This window comes from Onychomys torridus, chromosome 8 (genome assembly GCF_903995425.1).
Source record: "Onychomys torridus chromosome 8, mOncTor1.1, whole genome shotgun sequence".
Classification (NCBI taxonomy): Eukaryota; Metazoa; Chordata; class Mammalia; order Rodentia; family Cricetidae; genus Onychomys; species Onychomys torridus.
Window position 1 is genome coordinate 104,271,110 of NC_050450.1, and position 19,222 is coordinate 104,290,331.

At 50.7% G+C, this 19,222-nt stretch overlaps 1 protein-coding gene across 1 annotated transcript in view; it reads right to left on the reverse strand.

Annotated features, from left to right (window-relative positions):
• Nucleotides 1–18,207, reverse strand: part of Qrich2 (glutamine rich 2) — a 27,626-nt gene extending 9,419 nt beyond the window's left edge. The window contains exons 1-10 of the mRNA XM_036195333.1: nt 17,554–18,207; nt 17,355–17,447; nt 13,179–13,238; nt 7,614–9,486; nt 6,951–7,409; nt 5,661–5,906; nt 4,644–5,171; nt 4,115–4,200; nt 3,368–3,459; nt 2,896–3,010 (exon numbers count right to left, since the gene is read on the reverse strand). Coding sequence (XP_036051226.1) covers nt 2,896–3,010; nt 3,368–3,459; nt 4,115–4,200; nt 4,644–5,171; nt 5,661–5,906; nt 6,951–7,409; nt 7,614–9,486; nt 13,179–13,238; nt 17,355–17,447; nt 17,554–18,207 — 4,206 coding nt within the window. The remainder of the gene's footprint in view (nt 1–2,895; nt 3,011–3,367; nt 3,460–4,114; nt 4,201–4,643; nt 5,172–5,660; nt 5,907–6,950; nt 7,410–7,613; nt 9,487–13,178; nt 13,239–17,354; nt 17,448–17,553) is intronic.
• Nucleotides 18,208–19,222: the final 1,015 nt, after the last annotated feature.

Here is a 19,222-nt window from a genome sequence, read left to right on the forward strand (position 1 = left end):
GGGAACTTAACCCTGTATGGAGTTTATATACCCAAAATAAGGTCAAGACTTTATTAGAATCTCCGTATGTTAAGAAACAAACAGTCCAGGAAACAGAAGTGCTGCAAACCTGGATTTGTCCTCTCCTTCCAGCTTGGCTCCAGGCTAAAGCCTTTGCCCTTCTGGTCAGTGGGTACTCCGCTTTCTTGAGGTCCAGACCATCCCTTCTTCACTCCAATCCCTAGTTATCTATTAGCTCTGAACACATAGGAGGGCCTGATCCCAGTGGAGGGGTGGTAAAACATTATTCCGGAGAAGATTTGCTGTTGGACATTTTTTTTTTAACTTAAGTGTCTTTAACTTAACATGGCTCCTCTGCTGTGTCTTGTTCTTTTGGTACTGTTTTCTTCCAGTCAACGATGATGGGGAAAGGAGAGTTGTCGCCTTGATTTAAGCTAGCTTTTAACATTTGAAGTAAGATGATGCTGAGGCATCCTTTTAGGAGGGAGTCATCATCTCCAAGACCCCTCTCTTGCATCCAGCCATATAGACTTTAGCTTCCTGGATCTGGGAACACTGTCTCCATCCCTATTCAAAATTATCTTCCTGCCACAAGACCATTCAGAAAAGCACAGCCATGCTTAGGGGCCTGGAACAAGGAAGCTAACAGGCCCCAGCTTGAATTAGAGTCCTGTTTGGTTCCTTCTCCCCCCCCCCACCCTGCAGATTCGTGTGTGTGTGTGTGTGTGTGTGTGTGTGTGTGTGTGGTGTGTGTGTTGTTCTCTTGGGGAGATGGCGGGTTTTGTAACACAGACATATAATCAGTGCATCCATCAGGGACACATGCCACTGGTGGGTGCTTCAACCGCACAGTAGGAAATACCAGCCCCGTGCTGGGAGTCATTAAAAATAGTTAGAAAACTTAATAAAAACATTGGAACCTAGCACTTGGGAGGTTGAAACAGGAGGATTGCTGTGAACTCTAGGTCAACCTGGGCTATCTTTGAAGATCAGTCACCACAAAGTGCCATAACTAGTAAAGAATTGTCCTGTATCTTGCCTGCCACAGTTGGAGGAAACATTATAAGTGATCAGGGTCCCCAGTTGATGAGGGGAGAGGCAAAAGGGCAGTTGTAGGGGGAAGCAAGAGGACCCTGGCCATGCTAGGAACACAGAATTACTTGAGATTCCAGGAGGGCTTTAGAAAAGTAGTTCAAACACCTCCCTGCTTTCACCAAAAGCAGAGAGGCCGGGGGTGTCTGAGCTCACTCAGGCCGATGGGCACGGGCCTCGTCAACCTTCCAAGCTGCTCTCCAGAGCAGGTTGACTATTGAAAAGACCTGGCCTCTGGCTTGGTGGACTGGGGAAGTCAGTCACGATGCTGTGTGATGCAACAGGCCTCCACCTCGCAACCCATTCATTGTTCCTGCTGGAGAAGTCATGGGGTGGGCAGAGGGATTGTGGTGGGAGGAGGGAAGTGTCTGTGGTGGGGCCAGACCGGCTGAGGCCTTTGGCCTTCCCTGTGGGGCCTTGGAGCAGACAATGGTCTAAGTCCCCTAGGAGCTGATGTGGCACAGCCTCAATGACCCGGGTGAGGGTGGTCCTTGTCTCAGTTTTCTGGCTTGCTTAAACTAGAGTGATAAAAATTCTAGCATCCTGTTGTGTGTCTCACCACCACCCATCCCCAGTGCCCCGTGCCTTGGGGAGGCCAGTGGTGCTAAAATTAGGAGAAGCTGAAAGGACTCCCTGGCTGGGCAGCACCCCCACACACACACACACACAAAGGGTACACACGTCACTAAAGGAATCCAATGCCGCTACACTCCCTGGGCAGCACCCCCCCCCCCACACACACACACACAAAGGGTACACACATCACTAAAGGCTGCCACCCATAGACAAGCTGGTATGGGAAAGTAAGAGCTCTTGGGGCCTCAGCCTTAGACAAAGAACTATGGGCAACTAAGGACTGCTGAGGGCGGAGGAGATGTTCTCCTGGGAGGCCACACCAAAACCAAACGGCTAGCCCTGAAAGCACACATACAAAAACACACAGATGGACTGGGCAGGTTGTACTTTTCTTTTTCTTTTTTTCTTCTTTTTAAAATTTTATGTACACTGGTGTTGTGTCAGTATGAGGGTGTCAGGTCCCCTGGAACTGGAGTCAGACAGCTGTGAGCCGCCACGTGGGTGCTGGGAATTGAACCTGGGTTCTCTGGAAGAACAGCTAGTGTTCTTAACCGCTGAGCAATCTCTCTAGCCCTGAGTAGGTTGTACTTTTATATTTATGAATACACATACACACACACCAATGAAAGAAAAAGAAACCATGAATTCAAAAGAGAACAAGGGAAGGGTTATGGGAGGGCTTGAAGGAAGGAAAGGAAGGAGGAAATGATATAATTCTATTATAATCTCAAATAAACAAACAATTACTAAAAATAATAAAATATAGTTAAAGGTGTGTCTTATGATATGTGAATTAAAGAAAATACATAACAGGAAGCAGGCAGTGAAGGACCCTGTCTCAACTCCTGCACCAATGCCCTTGTACTTGGAGCCTCAGAGCCAGCTTCGTATCAGGATGGGGCTGAGCCCCCCACCCATAACTCCTCCCGTACTGCAGTGCTTTGGGTGAGAAGCACCCCCCAAAGGCCTGTGTGTTTGAACATGTGCTCCGAAGGTGTTGCTTCCTTTGTGCAGATGGAAATGTAACCTGCTAGCTTCCTGTTCTGGTCGCCATATCTTCCCTGCCTGTTAGGAGGCCTTCCTCACCGTGAGGGACTCTATCCTTCTCTAAGTTGCTTTTGGTCATGGCATTTTACCACAGCAACAGAAGAATAACTCCACACATGCCCCCTTCTCTCTGCTCCTGACTCTAGGAGGGTCTTGGAGCCTTGGCCACAGACTGCTCACCTGATCCTGCAGGTAGAGGGAGGCTTCGGAGACTGAATTCTCCATGGCAGCCTTGCCTCTCTCTTGGCTCTCCCTCAGCTCAGACAGCTCCTTCTCGATGTCAGACACGGTGACTCTGCAATGTTCAAAGAAGAGCTGCTTCCATCACCAGCCCAGAACCCTTTGCTCGGTAGTGCAGAGGCCTGGCTCTCGGAGACATAGCAGGAGCCTCTGTCTAGGGGTTTCACATGGGGTCCTGTTCCTGTGGTGGGACATAGCATCTTTGTGCTCCTCCTCAGTCCTGGTACCGACCTTAGGAATGTAGGGGAACTTCTACCAGATCTTGAGAAGTCTGGGACAACCTGAAGAGTTGGTACAATCCAGATGAGAGACAGTGGTCAGTACAGGGCGTGGGGAGACAGAAGGTACCTCCACTGCCTGGGTGGGCCTTAACCATGATGCCAGGGTACCAGCTGCGGAGAGAGGGTGTCACCTGAGGATGCCCAGCTGCAAGCTCAGATGACTAGGCTTCACATCCTTCGTTGCAGATCCTTCAGTATCCAGCAACTTCTGGATCTTTTCTAGCTACAAGCACAAAGGAGGCTAAGCGTCAGACAGATGGAGTATCTATCTACTCCTGAAGGTGGACCTCAGGTATCCAGCCCTCTTCTATCTCATGGGTAAAGCTGCTAGCAATGGAGACCCAGCAGCCTCTTGCAATGGTTTCTATCTCTAGAGAGTCCCTAATCCAAGGCTGTCACTTGTGATATGAGGAGCAAATGTGTATTAATGGGACCACCTATATTTTAAAGGCTCTGAGTGTCCATCTTCATGACTGACAGCGGGTTGTGTTTTCTTTTCTTTTCTTTCCTCTCTCTCTCTCTCTCTCTCTCTCTCTCTTTCTCTCTCTCTTAAAGATTTATTTATTTATTATGCATATAGTGTTCTGCCTGCATGTGTCCCTGCAGGCCAGAAGAGGGCACCAGATCTCATTACAGATGGTTGTGAGCCACCACGTGGTTGCTGGGAATTGAACTCAGGACCTAAGGAAGAGCTGCCAGTGCTCTTAATCTCTGAACCATCTCTCCAGCCCAGGGTTGTGTTTTCAAAATGACTGGGTAATAAGGATGTGCTGGGATGACAGCCGAGGGAGAGGGCCTGTGGGCATCCAGCCGAGCAAAAACCACTAAGCTTCTGATCCACCTTGGAACGCTAAGGAGGCTGGCCCTCCCTTACGCACTTTGGCCTTGTCCTGTCGAACTTCTCTGTTCAAGGCCTTTAGGCTCTTCAGCTGGTCTTGCAGGTCCTGAGGTATGGTCTTTTTGACTATGGAATACAGAGGCTACCATCAGGGTGTAGGATTCCCATGGGTCTCCCCACCTGTTTCCAGTCCCTTGGTAAGGAATTGACCCCTGAGATCAAGTGGGAAGACTACCGGATCCTGTCTCTCTGGTGACTGGGCGAGGAGGACCAGTATTTGCCCAGAGAGCCTCCACTGACCCTGCCATGTCCATCTACCACCGAGTTGTGACTGGGCAAATGGTAACTTCGTCCTGTAACCCTCTTTCTCACCCCCTCACCTCCAGGCGTTGCCGTCCCTTAGTACATACAGTCCCTGCTGCCCTGACAAAGGTGTAAAAGCCTGTCTCCCCACAGGCTGTGGCTGTGAATGGAGTCAGGTATGGGCAGGAGCGTGCTCTACCGAGGAGAGAGGGAGGACTGGGGAGAGCAAAGGCTGCTTTCCCTCCTCCGCAGCAAATGACACTCACCCATCATGGCGAGTAGGTACTGGATTTTCTCCAAGTCAGTCTGGCCGGCGTGTTCCTCATCCAAGTCCTTCATGCGATCCTTCAGCTCCACATAAAGACCGATGATCTCACCCATCAGGCGGAATGTCTCCACTGCCATGGGGAAGCTTGGAGCCAGTTTTTCCAGTGACTCCTGTCCATCACTGCGGGTCTCACTTGTTGATGAGAATCGGTGGAGATAGCTCAAGTCTCGAATCCTGGAGTCGGTGGTAGCTTGGTGTGAGCCCCCTGGGGTAGCCAATTCAAATTGGACTGAGGTAGGTTTCCTGCTTGGATCCCAAAGGATGTGGCCAGATGTGTAAGCTCTGGGCTCTGGGCCACTGTAACTCGGGGCAGCCTGGGTTTGATCATACTGAACTGCACCTGGGATTGTCGGGCCTTCACCTGGAACCTGTTGGTCTGAGTCTTGATGGTCCAGGACGGGAAGAATATCTTGCCCAGCTTGGCCTTGTACTTGTTCAGAAGTTAGTATTTGCCGCTGATATGAATCTGGAAAGCCATGAAGCTCTACGCCTGATCCTATGAAGCCTGGCTGACTAGTAATGGTTTGTTTGGAACCAGGTGGATATGCACCAAGTGGAACCGTGTGCACACCAGGCTGAACCTGAGGGCCTGCACCAGGCTGAACCAATCCCTGAGGGCCTGCACCAGGCTGAACCAATCCCTGAGGGCCTACACCAGGCTGAACCAATCCCTGAGGGCCTACACCAGGCTGAACCAATCCCTGAGGGCCTACACCAGGCTGAACCAATCCCTGAGGGCCTACACCAGGCTGAACCAATCCCTGAGGGCCTACACCAGGCTGAACCAATCCCTGAGGGCCTACACCAGGCTGAACCATTCCTTGAGGGCCTGCACCAGGCTGAACCATTCCTTGAGGGCCTGCACCAGGCTGAACCAATCCACGAGGGCCTATGCCAGGCTGAACCAAGCCAACAGGGCCTGTACCAGGCTGAACCAAGCCAACAGGGCCTGTACCAGGCTGAACCAAGCCCTGAAGGACTGCACCAGGCACTCTTCCTAGCTGCATCATACTAAACCAATCTGTCCTAGGCTGCAACAAGTAAGGCTGATCTGCCCCAGGCTGCAACAAGCCAGGCTGATCTGCCCCAGGCTGCAACAAGCCAGGCTGATCTGCCCCAGGCTGCAACAAGCCAGGCTGATCTGCCCCAGGCTGCAACAAGCCAGGCTGATCTGCCCCAGGCTGCAACAAGCCAGGCTGATCTGCCCCAGGCTGCAGTGAGTCATGCTGATCCATGCTAGGCTGCTGTGAATCACTCCTTTCTTCCCCAAGCTGCAGAGAGCCAGGCTGATCCATGCCAGGCTGCACTGAGCTTGGCTGATCCATGCCAGATTGTACCAGGTCACGCTGATCCATGATAGGCTGCACCAGACCTTGCTGATCCATGACAGACTGCATCAGCTTAGGCTGACCTATTCCAGGCTGCATTAAGCCACGCTGATCCATGACAAGCTGCACCAGACCATACTGATCCCTGACAGGCTGCACCAGGCCTTGCTGATCCATGACAGACTGCATCAGCCTAGGCTGAACTGCTCCAGGCTGCTTTAAGCCACGCTGATCTATGACAGGCTGCACCAGCCTCCGCTGAACTGCTCCAGGCTGCATTAGGCCACGCTGATCTATGACAGGCTGCACTAGCCTTGGCTGAACTGCTCCAGGCTGCTTTAAGACACGCTGATCTATGACAGGCTGCACTAGCCTTGGCTGAACTGCTCCAGGCTGCATCAGGCCACGCTGAATTGCACCAGATTCCACAAAACCATACTGATACATCCTAGGTTGTGCCAAGCCATGCTGGTCCATGATAGGCTGCACCAAGCCACTCTGGTATACTCTAGGCTGTGCCAAGCCAGACTGGTCTGCACTAAGTTGCACTGAGCCATGTTGAAGCGCTCCAGGTTGTGCCAAGTCAGGTTGTACCAAATCAGGCTGATCCATTCCAGGTTGTGCCAAACCCTGCTGACCCATTCCAGGTTGGGCTAAGCTACTCTCATCTGCACCAGGTTGTACTGAACCACCACGGTCCATTCCAGGTTGCATCCAATCAAGTCGATCTGTGACAGGTTGTATCAAACCGTGTTGATCTCCACCAGGTTGGAGTAAACCATGTTGTGCTTCACTTGGCTGCATGAAACCATATTGATCAGCTCTTGCCTGAACCAAACCATATTGACCTATACCAGGTTGAACCAAGCCAGGTGTGTGAACCAAGCCAGGTGTGTATGTTTCAGGCTGTACCCAACCAGTAGGAAATGCCCCAGGTTGCACCAGGCCATGCTGATCTACACCTGGTTGCATCATGCCAGGTTGAATTGCACCTGGTTGCACCGGGCCAGGCTGGACTGCCCCTAGTTGCACCAGGCCGGGCTGGACTGCCCCTGGTTGCACCGGGCCGGGCTGGACTGCCCCTGGTTGCACCGGGCCGGGCTGGACTGCCCCTGGTTGCACCGGGCCGGGCTGGACTGCCCCTGGTTGCACCGGGCCGGGCTGGACTGCCCCTGGTTGAACCGGGCCGGGCTGGACTGCCCCTGGTTGAACCGGGCCGGGCTGGACTGCCCCTGGTTGTGCCATATCAAGCTGATCTGCACCAGGCTGCACAAAACCACGCTGATGTATTTCAGGTTGTACCAAACTATCCTGAATTGCACCAAGTTGCATCAACCCAGGTGCATATACATCTGGCTGTACCAGCCCATGCTGAACTGGTTGTACCAAACCATGTTGAGCTACACTAGGTTGTACCAAACCAGGCAGAAATGCACCAGGTTGTATCCAACCATGTTGATCCATGCTCGGTTGAACCCAAGCAGGCTGACCTGTGCCAGGTTGCACTAAACCTTGTTGACCTGCACCAAGTTGTGCCAAACCAGGTGGATATACACCAGGTTGAATCAAGCTAGGCTGACCTGCACCAAGAGGTTGCATCATGCCAGGTTGAATTACACCTGGTTGCATCATGCCAGGTTGAATTACTCCTGGATGCATCATGCCAGGTTGAATTGCACCTGGTTGCACCGGGCCAGGCTGGACTGCCCCTGGTTGCACCAGGCCGGGCTGGACTGCCCCTGGTTGCACCAGGCCGGGCTGGACTGCCCCTGGTTGCACCAGGCCGGGCTGGACTGCCCCTGGTTGCACCAGGCCGGGCTGGACTGCCCCTGGTTGCACCAGGCCGGGCTGGACTGCCCCTGGTTGCACCAGGCCGGGCTGGACTGCTCCTGTTTGGTCTGTGCCAGGCTGTACCAAACCACGTTGATCTGCCCCTGGCTGTACTAAACTCTGCCTACCTGCTGAACCTCTCCAACTTGCCCCAGGCTGCCCCAGACTCCGCCGATCTGCCGGCAAGGGTGCTGAACTACGCCGATCTGCAACAGACTGTACCAAACTTGGCCTATCTGTCCTAGCAGGTTCTGAACTACGCCTATCTGGTTCAGGCCTCATCAAAACACGTGGATCTACACCGGGCTGCACCGTGCCATGCTGATCTATACCGGGCTGCACCGTGCCTCGCTGATCTACACCGGGCTGCACCGTGCCTCGCTGATCTACACCGGGCTGCACCGTGCCTCGCTGATCTACACCGGGCTGCACCGTGCCTCGCTGATCTACACCGGGCTGCACCGTGCCTCGCTGATCTACACCGGGCTGCACCGTGCCTCGCTGATCTACACCGGGCTGCACCGTGCCTCGCTGATCTACACCGGGCTGCACCGTGCCTCGCTGATCTACACCGGGCTGCACCGTGCCTCGCTGATCTACACCGGGCTGCACCGTGCCTCGCTGATCTACACCGGGCTGCATGAAGCCTGGTGCTTCTGAGCTGGGCTGCCCAAAACCTTGTTGGTCTGTACTTGCTTGTGTCAGACCAGGTGACACCAAGCCATATTGATCTGGAAGAGATGGAGGAAATGCATGCTGGTCTATGCCAGGCATTACCAGTCCCTGCTGATCCACACCAGGAGGAATCAGCCCTTGCTGACTCGTGCCTAATATTACAAATCCATGCTGATCTATGCCAACTGGTATCAACCCTTGCCTATCCATGTCCCATGGTCCCAGACCACTGTCATACATGACAGCCTGTTCCATGCCATGTTGGTCTGTTCTAGGAAGCATCATAACTTGCTGATATGTGCTGAATGGAACTGTAGCAAGCTGAGCTGTACGAAGTCTTTCCAGTCCTTGTTGACCCCTGTCAGGTGGCAGCACACCACTCTGACCCATACCAAAAGGTACCAATCCCTGGTCATCCATTTCTGGTGGTAATACACCAAGCTGGCCCATAGTGAAGGGTACCAAAGCAGGAGGATAAGGGCCAGGATACAGGATTGCAGGTTGATCCATGACAAATGGTCCAATCCCATGCACATCTGGAGTTGGGTAGACTGGACCCTGACTAATGGGCACCCCACCATACTGGTCTCTGGCTGGGAGTAAGTCCTGTTGAGTTGGGCCAGGCTGTTGCTCATCTTTTCTTTGACGTGTGGAAGCTACATAGTCCACAGTCCTCTGGCGATCTGTTTCTGTGGTGATCTGGGATGGCTCGCGGGCCCCTGGGTGCAGATCTCGAAATCCAGCACTAGAGATGCTCTCATCTCCGCTAATAATTCTTTCAGTGGGGTGTTCTACACCACTGGTTAAGATCTGTTCTGGGCCACCAGTAGAACCCCGAGCCTGGTCAGCAGTGGAGGCCTTGGGAAATACTCCACTGGGAAACTCAGTTGATGTCAATGATGTCATTTTGCTGCGCCTGCCAAATGTTGCTGTTGATGAATCTGAGCTCTGGGTAAAGAGGAAGAGGGAAGCTGGTCACATCCAATAAAGAAGCTGTGAAAGCCGAAAGGGGGTCGCTTTGGGCCATCTTTCCATCTCGACTAGGATGATTTAAGACTCTTGCAGAAAAGAAACCCTGTACGTGTGTGTGTGTGTGTGTGTGTGTGTGTGTGTGTGTGTGTGTGTGTGTGTGTGTGTGAGAGAGAGAGAGAGAGAGAGAGAGAGAGAGAGAGAGAGAGAGAGAGAACACGTGCGTGATGCTGGGAATTAAACCTGGGTTGTGGAAATATTAGCAGTTCCTCTACTACTGGACCATATTTAGAGCCTCTTTATTGAAGCAAGATCTCCATAAATCATCTAGCTGGCCTTGAATTCACTCTGTAGCCTAGGCAAGCCTCAAACTTCTCATTCTCCTGCCTCACCTCTGGGGTGCTGAGATTACAGCTGTGCACCACCATGCCTGGTTTACCAGCACCAGGAGGACTGATCCCAGCATTTTGTACATGCTCATCAAGTAGTATACCAACCAAACTACAGCCCCAGCCCCTGGTTTGGCTTTTTTGATTTTGTTTTTAAAAGATTTATTTACTATGTATACAGTGCTCTATCTGCATGTATGCCTGCACACCAGAAGAGGGCACCAGATCTCATTACAGATGGTTGTGGGCCACCATGCAGTTGCTGGGTATTGAACTCAGGACCTCTGGAAGAGCAGTCAGTGCTCTTAACTGCTGAGCCATCTCTCCAGCCCTGGTCTGGCTTTTTAAGACAACCCCCAGAATTTACACCCTTCCTTCCATACTTACTGGGATTAAACAGCCACTTCCTACCTCTTACAAAGTCCTTTGTGGTAATGTTTTATCTGCAAGATCCAGGGGACTCTCCGTCAAGATCCTTAACTTCATCAGACCTACAAAGTCTCTTTTGTCAATGGAGGTAACAATGGTAAAAATGGAGGTTTTTAGGAAGCAGACTATAGCTGCTCTCGAGGGCTATTGACTCATTACAGAGACTAAGACACACTCTGTGAGATCCCAAAGCAGACGGAGCAGCTACAGAAGACAGGACGCTGCTGTTTTTACGAGGGCAGGAGATGAGACCAGTGTCTTTCTGAGGACAGTTAATGGGGGAACAGAGCAGAGTCCTAGGGAAAATGAAACTTGATTCAGAATATATTCGGGGGGGGGGGGCTGGTGAGATGGCTCAGCCACCAAGCCTGATCTGTACAACCCCTGGGACTCATGGTGTGGAGGGAGGGAAGCACCTCTTTAAGGTTGTCCATTGACCTCCATAGAGGCAGGCATCCTGGGATGCACACAGCTAGACAGACACAGACACACAGACTAAGTTAAAGTGTAATGAAAGTATATTCACTGTAACCCCAGCCACAACAGTTTAAAGAACCCAGTATCTCTAAGTGTCTCAAAATAGATATGGCAAGATTTTGAAGCAGTTGCTATGGGAATCTCTCCTGATCAGCAGTTTAGGCATCACACACAGCAGGAGCAGCCTACTGTTCATCTTGGTCTTCCTCCAGTTTTAACTTCAAAGTTCTGGGGAGATTTGGGATTTGTATGCCTTAAGATTATGAGGAGGGCCATGGTGGCGCATGCCTTAAATCCCAGCACTCGGGAGGAAGCAGCAGGAAGATCTCTGAGTTCAAGGCCAGCCTAGTCTACAGAGTGAGTTCTAGGACAGCCAGGGCTACACAGAGAAACCTGTCTCAAAAACACATAAAGCAAAAACCTAAACAAACAAACAAACAAACAAACGAATGAATGAATAAATAAATGAATGAATGAATAAGTAAATAAAGGTGAGTAGGAACAAAATCATTTACTGGCCATTTCTTATTTGTGAATGTGTGTGTGTGTGTGTGTGTGTGTGTGTGTGTGTGTGTGTGTGTGTGTGTAGGCCAGAGACGGTCATTGTGTGTCTTCCTCAGGCCCTCTCCTTACTCTTTCTGAGGCAGGGTCAGTCTCTCACGGAACTGTGAGCTCGCCAATTCAGCATGACTGGCTGGCTAGCAGACCCCAAGCATCCTCTTATACATCCCTCCTCAGAACTCAGATTACAGGCACACACTTCTGTGCCTGGCTTTACAGGGGTGCTGGGGACTCAACTCAAGTGTTGATGCTGTACTTGCTCACTGACTGACTCTCTCCAGCCTTCCCTGGATTTTGTTCTTCTTTCTGGCTCTCAACAGGACCGGCAAAATAAGGCTTTTGCTTAAACTTTAGCCTGCCAGGCACCAAAGCTTGCTGTTTCATAGGCTTTTCTTTCTTTTTTTTTTTTTTCTTTTCTTTTTTTTTTTTTTTTGGAGCTGAGGCTCGAACCCAGGGCTGCCTCTACCACTGAGCTAAATCCCCAACCCCAAGGTTTTTCTTTTTTTTCTTTTTTCTTTTTTTTTTTTGAGACAGGGTCTCTCTGTGTAGCAGCCCTGGCTGTCCTGGAACTCGCTCTATAGACCAGGTTACTAGACTAGACCTCCAACTCACAGAGATCCCCCTGCCTCTGCTTCCCAAGTGCTGGGATTAAAGGCATGCGCCACCATCGCCTGGCTCTTAGGCATTTCTTTAAATTAAATTTTTATCATTTAGGTAGTTATTTTTGAGACAGGGTCTCACTACATAGTCATGGCTGACCTGGAACTCTTGATGTGAATCAGCGAATCTTGCCTACACAGGACATGTGAAAATAACTAAGGTTGCCAAGCACGTGGTGGTGATCATGTGTGCCATTTCAGGATGGACAGACGCATCAGCAGGGGCTGCTTGCTAGCCGAGTTCTAGTTCTGGTTGCCCTGGTCCGTAAGTGTTAAGGAATGAATGCTTTTTAGATGGACTATAAAAGAAAAGCCCCAGGAGCCAAGAAAACCACCCTTAGGCATCATTTTCCACCCAGCTCACTGGCAGAGCTCAACAACATGGACACTGACATACAGTTTAGGTGGGAGGAGGCTTAAAGAATGAAATACACCCCCTCTATGTGCTGTGTGAACTCTAAGCTGGGGCAGTATACAATAGCAATAGGTAGACACAGCGTGAAGATGTGCTTCCCAAACCCAGGAATTTATCCAGTTCACTTAGGTCAGGGTCATCCTGCGAAAAATAAATTATGAAGATCCAAATACCAAAATATAGAACAGTGGTAAATATGAGAGATGTTTTCTGGAACCCCACCCAGTGCCACTGCCCAGGACCCTGTTTGTTTACCCCTCTTGAGGCCTTCCAACCATCACTGATCACTTGTTCCAGCTCTTCCCAGGTGACCATGGTGATTTCTTCACTACCCGGAGCAAAATTCAGCCTCCGACTTAATTGATCCTGTCAGTAACAGATCGGGACACAGACACACACATCTGTTAAGCATGAATGCGCATACACACTTGCCCTGCAGTTCTGACCCACGGGGTTGGGTGGGTACTACCAACAGCACCCGCCCCGGGAAGAGTCACTGGCCTTCAGTGACCAGCCGGAAGTAAAGAATTGCCTGGCCGGTTTGTCTCACACCAACTCTGAATAGAACCCTGAGCAGAGATGGCAGGGACTCACCCCTCTATCTGGAAGTGGTGCCTCTTGGGGCAGAGCGCCTGTAACTTGGGGGCGGGAGTTGGGACTCTCTCTAGAGAGAAGCTAGGCTGAAGAGAATCCCTCTACCCCCCCCCCCCCCGGCCTTTCCCCAGGGCTTGTCCATATTACCAGATATTCCTGTCGGTCCTTTACTACCTTCTCTAGCTCATTAACACGCTGAAGGAGTACCTGGAAACAGTTTGAAAATGGACCGTCACTCAGCCTCCTGCCTGCACACACATGCACACACACACCCTCACATGCACACACATGCATGCACACATTGCACACTGCCTTGGTGCAAAGGAGAGAAGGAAATGAGGTGTGTGTGTCTCTTAGTGAAGGGTTTTCTAGTTTCTACCTAGTCTTACCCAGCAGGTCAAGCCAGGATCCCAGTTCTCTTCCTGGTCACTGGCACGGAGGAAGTGGACTGCAGTGATCATAGCAGTATCAGGGTAGAGTGTGCCCAGTCTGTTCATGTGGGGTGAGACTTGGCCCTAGCCCCACCTCATACTCACACCACCAAGAGCTTCTGGCCCAATAAGCACAAGGTCCACCTTGTCTCTCCCAAATCAAGAGCCTGGTCCCTCAGCAGCCTGGCAGCCTGAGCCATGGGAGGAGAAAGGCCCTTAAGGGTCCCACCAAGTCCTTCTTTACCACTTCTGCTGACCTCCAGGGGCTAAGACTAGATTCCAAACTCAAAAGTTTGAAAAAGGACAGGCATGGCATTGCATGCCTGTTATCCCAGTCCTTAGGGGGTGGTTAGAAGGGTCAGGGTGTCACTATCACTTGGCTACACAGTTAAATTCAAGGCTGGACTACAAGGAGACCTTGTTTTTTTTAAAAAAAAAAAAAAAAAAAAAAAAAGCAGGGCAGTGGTAGTGCATGCCTTTAATCCCAGGTCAATCTGGTCTACACAGAGAGCTCCAGGACAGCCAGGGCTACACAGAGAAACCCTGACCCTGAAAAAAAATTTTTTTTGCAAAAACAGAGAAAATGAGTTTTTCTTCCCAGAGCCAAGCTGAGGGGTGAGGGTCCCCTGGCCTGTGCAATACCCAGGCCGGGATAAAAGCTAAGAGACCACCCCCCATGGCATGGCCTCCTCTGGCCTGTCTTGCATCCGTTTCTCTACACACTATCTCCATCCTTTCCTTCCTGATGGCCCCACTCCTCCACACAGGGCCACCTGTAACCCTTGACTAATCTGTGTTAGAAATTGGGCCTAGCAGTGTTCAACTAGAGCTGGTTTATTTTGTGTCCCCTGGTGCTCACAGGACAGTGTCCATGAGGAGTCACTGGGATAAACTTCTCCCTCAGGAAAATCCAAGGCCAAGTCAAAGTGTCCCCAGCGTCTGTAACTAAGGGACACTGGTATCTGACTTCCTCCCCTCACCCAGGATTGATCCTTGGGTCTCAATACACACTACCTGATTTCTTATTCTCTCTGTAGGGGGTGGAGGTGGCTCTGAGTAAGCGGAGTCCTGAATGAATGTGTACTATTGACATAGGCACAGCTGTTGACGTAACCCAGAGCCTTAGAACCAGGGGGGATGGCAAAGTACCCCCTACCCCCATCAGGCGCAGGGGCAATGGAGGGGCCTTTCTTTTCCTGGTCCGTGTGTTGATAGTATGTGCTGAAAACACCCACCACAACCCTCCTCCTCCGTGGATATTCACAGACTGAAGGCTGCTGCCGCCCTCGGACTGCTCCCTCTGAGACTGACCAAACCTGCCTCTGTGGGTGCCTGTGTACAGTAACTCCTTGTTCAGCTGAGTTTTGGGGCATGGTGATTTCTCCTCCTGAGAGCCTGGACCACTCAATCCCAGCTTTCTCCCCCAAAACCCCCAACTCCCACCCTCTTCTGTGTGTTTGTGTGGCCCAGCACTCCTCCACTTCCCAGGCTGGCCTAAAATTTACTGTAGCTGACTGGCCTGGCCTTGAACTTGCAGTAGTCCTCAATTCTCAGCCTCTCAAATGCTCCTGGGATTAACGGCAGTAACTACCATTCCTTACTTTTTATTAATTCGCTTTGTGTGATGGTTTGAATAAGAATGATCTCCATAGGCTCATATATTTAAATGTTTAGGGAGTGGTATTATTTAAGAAGGATTAGGAGGTGTGGCCTTGCCAGAGGAAGTGCGTCATTGAGGGTGGGCTCTGAGCTTGAGCCAACGCCCGATGTGCCAACGCCCCATGTCTCTAGTCTCCTGCTGCCTGTGGATCTGGATGTAGAGCTTTCAGCTACTTCTCCCATGTCATGTTCTGCCTGTGTGACACCATGTGCCCCACCAAAACAATGGACTGAACCTCTGAAACTGTAAGCAAGCCCAAAGATTAAATGCTTCCTTTCCTTTTCTTTTAAGCCTGGCATTATCAGACACTAGATGGCCTGGGAATTGAACCTGGGTCCTCAGTCAGTGCTTTTAACTGCTGAGCCATCTCTCTCCTCAAATGCTTTCTTTTATAAGGAAGTCATGGTGTTTCTTCACAGCAACAGAACACTGACTAAAACACGTTGTTTGCTTTCTTACTATGTATCCCTGGAACTCACTCTGTAGCCCAGGCTGGCCTCAAACTCACTGCCTGCCTCTGCCTCCTTCCTGAGTGCTGGGATTAAAAGAACCACCCCAACAAGATATTCTCTCTCTCTCTCTGTTTTGAGACAGGGTTTCTCTGTGTATCCTTGGCTGTCCTAGAACTCACTCTGTAGACCAGAGTGGCTTTGAGCTCACAGAGATCCACCTGTCTCTGCCTCTCAAGTGCTGGGATTAAAGGTGTGGGCCAATACCACACAGTTTTTGTTGTTGTTGTTTGTTTGTTTTTTGTTTGTTTGTTTTTTGTTTGTTTGTTTGTTTTTTTCCAAGACAGGGTTTCTCTGTAGCTTTGGAGCCTGTCCTAGGCTGGCCTCGAACTCACATAGATCCACCTGCCTCTGCCTCCCAAGTGCTGGGATTACAGGCGTGTGCCACCACCGCCCGGCTCAGTTTATTTTTTTAATAGGGAATTATGTTCCTTTTTAAAATAATTTCTCTTTTAATTTTTTTTTCATTTTTATTTTTATGTGCATTGGTGTTTTGCCTGCATGTATGTCTGTGTGAGGATCCTGGAACTGGCTTTGTAGACAGTTGTGAACTGTCATATGGTTGCTGGGAATTGAACTCAGGTCCTTTGGAAGAGCAGCCAGGCTCTTAACTGCTGAGCCATCTCTCCAGCCCTGATAGTCTCCATTTTTAAGGAGAATTCATTTTAAGAGTATTCTGTGATGTCAGCTACCCTCTATGTCAGCACTAGGTCAGTTTAGGTTTTATAGGTATCTTGATATTTTTTTTTATTTTTAGTTTATGTGCATGTATGTCTGTGTGAGGGTGCCAGAGCCCCTGGAACTGGAGTTACAGATGGTTGTGAGCCACCATGTGGGTGCTGGGGATTGAACCCAGGTCCTCTGGAAGAGCAGCCTGTGTTTTAACCTCTGAACCAAGTCTCCAGCCCTCCTGATAGGTTATTGACGGCCCTTGGGAACAGGGCTGGGACTGCAGAGATGGCTCAGCAAGTAGGAACACTGGCTGTTTTGTGTTTTTGTTTTTCAGATTGATTTATTTATTATGTATAGTGTTCTGTCTGCATGTATGCATGAAGGCCAGAAGAGGGCACCAGATCTCATCATAGATGGCTGTGAGCCTCCATGTGGTTGCTGGGAATTAAACTCAGGACCTTTAGAAGAGAACACTAGCTACTTTTGTAGAGGACCAAGGTATGGTTCCTTGTACCTACATGGTTGCTCACGATATCTCTAATTCCGGTTCCAGGCATCTGATGCCCTCTTCTAGACTCCTCATGGGTTGGGGATTTAGCTCAGTGGTAGAGTACTTGCCTAGCAAGCACAATACCCTGGGTTCAATGCTCAGCTCAAAAAAAAAAAAAAAAAAAACAAAAACAAAACAAAAAAACAACGTATTAGACTCCTCAGGCAGTGCATGTATGTGGGTGTACATACAGGCAAGCAAAACACTCATACACATAAAAATAAAAATAAACAAACCACACACAATAAAAACGAACCAGGCAGTGGTGGCACAATGCCTTTCATCTCAGAATTTAGGAGGCAGGCAGATCTCTGTGAGTTCAAAGCCAGCCTGCTCTATACAGTGTGAGTTCCAGAACAGCCAGAGCTATATATACAGTGAAACCCTGTCTCAAAAAACAAAACAAAAAAACCCCACAAACAAACAAACAAAAGAAAAAGGAGGAGAGTTGTGGCAAAGGACCACCCCATTTGTGAGGTGTGGTCCCTAGGATGTCCTCACCTGGGCATTCAGTTCAGGGAACTCCTGCACCTTCTGGTGGGCTTCCTTCAGGGCTTTTACGTCTTCTACAAGGTCTTGGAGCACATTCATGGGCTGCAAAGGAGAGTAGGAGCTGTGGGAAGCCAGACCTAGCACACACACCTTTTCAGCTTAGGGACTGGGTATCCTGGAGGAGCCTCTGTAGGGTCAGTGTACCCACCTTGGGTGGGCTGATTTCTTTCTGAGTCTTCGAGGGCCTTGATTGTATCACCTGGGGGGGCATCCCAGCTGTGGGCTCAGACTTCTCCTGCATCTCTATGGATTCATAGAGCCTGGTGGACTTTGTCGGAGATATCTGTGGGGATATCTGTGAGGATATATGTGGAGATGCCTGTGGGGATGCCTGTGGGGCCACCAGAGTCATCTCCTCTTCCAGCCTTTGGAACTCCGGGTAGAGGTCAGAGACTCCGGAGATGTGCTCCATGTGTGTGGCAATGCCATGCACTTTGTTGTCCATATTCTTAATCTGCTTGCTGAGGTCCAGTACCTGGGTGCCCAGGTCCTTCACCTGGCTCTCCAGCGTCTGCGAAGGCAGTGACTGTCTGGACAGACTCCGGCGCCTCTCTTTGCTGCTTGACACATGCGGGGTGCTAAGGGAGCTTCGGACCACATCAAGTGAGCGGCCGGACTCGGCCGACGGGTAGTGGAAGTCAATAAGTACCCCTTGGAGGTTGAGGCTCTTGAGCATGGCCACTATCAGTGTGTGCAGGGCCGTGAAGTTCACCGCTCCCACCTCTGGCGTGCCGATTGCCAGGTCGGCCAGCTCCCGGAGGGAGACTCTGTTGGCCGCTAACGATGGCGACGGCGGCGGCATCGTGTGCCCTGTTGGGATCCGTGGGAGGCTCAGGGAGGAAGGGCGACCAAGCGCCCCCCGCTTCTCGCAGGTCTATGGGGCCATCGGGCTCTCAGCAGTGACTCGGCTTGTGGGTTTGTGGCCTCCAAGCTGGAGCCCTGGGCTCCGCTCTCCTCGTCCTGCTCTCGGCCAGTGGACGTTTGGAACGAGGGCGCACGGTTTGCCGCCGCCGCGTTGCTGAGGCGCGGGACTACAGAGATTCTAAGAACACAGGCTGGGGTCAGCCCTTACTGCGACCATACTTTAAAACTACAGGGCAGGCTTTGGCAACACCCCAGGGTGCCTCCAGTTTTTCAGTAATGCTCCCAACGAAAGGGCAATGGGACTGGGCCAAGAGCGTCTGTTTGCATTACAGACAGGTCGGTTTGGGAAGACATGCTGCGGTGGCTTCTGTGGGTCCACCAGACTGCATCCCAACACAGGATCCAGATCCATTAGCTCTTATAGGCCACCAGGCACATAATGACTTAATGGGCGTCATGGCGACCTGCACATAGGCAGGCAGGTCTAAGGGATATAGTGCTGTGGCGTGTGTGTGTGTGTGTGTGTGTGTGTGTGTCTTCGCCTCTTAGGAGCCGTTAATTTTTGTTCACTCAAGAGGCAGGCAAGGCTGCCCTAACCTCATTTAGGTCAAAACAGGACTCCAGGGCTCTCAGCTGAGGCATTCTTTCAGAAAACACAGAAACAGAAATAACAGGCAGTCAAGCTCAGGAAAGGAAAGCTACCGCGGCTACAAATTTAGATTTGCAGTTTAGCCTGAACTGGCATCATTTTGACTGAGGGAATTCTCACTATTCTATTTGCCTGGCAACAGCCAACTTTCCAGTGCTCTGGACATTTGTTCTCCACATGTGGGTGGTGACCCCTTGAGCGGCATATCTGATATTATGATTTATTTACATTACAGTTCATAACAGTAGCAAAACTACAATTCTGAAGTAGCAACGAAAATAATGTTATGGTTGGGGGTCACCAC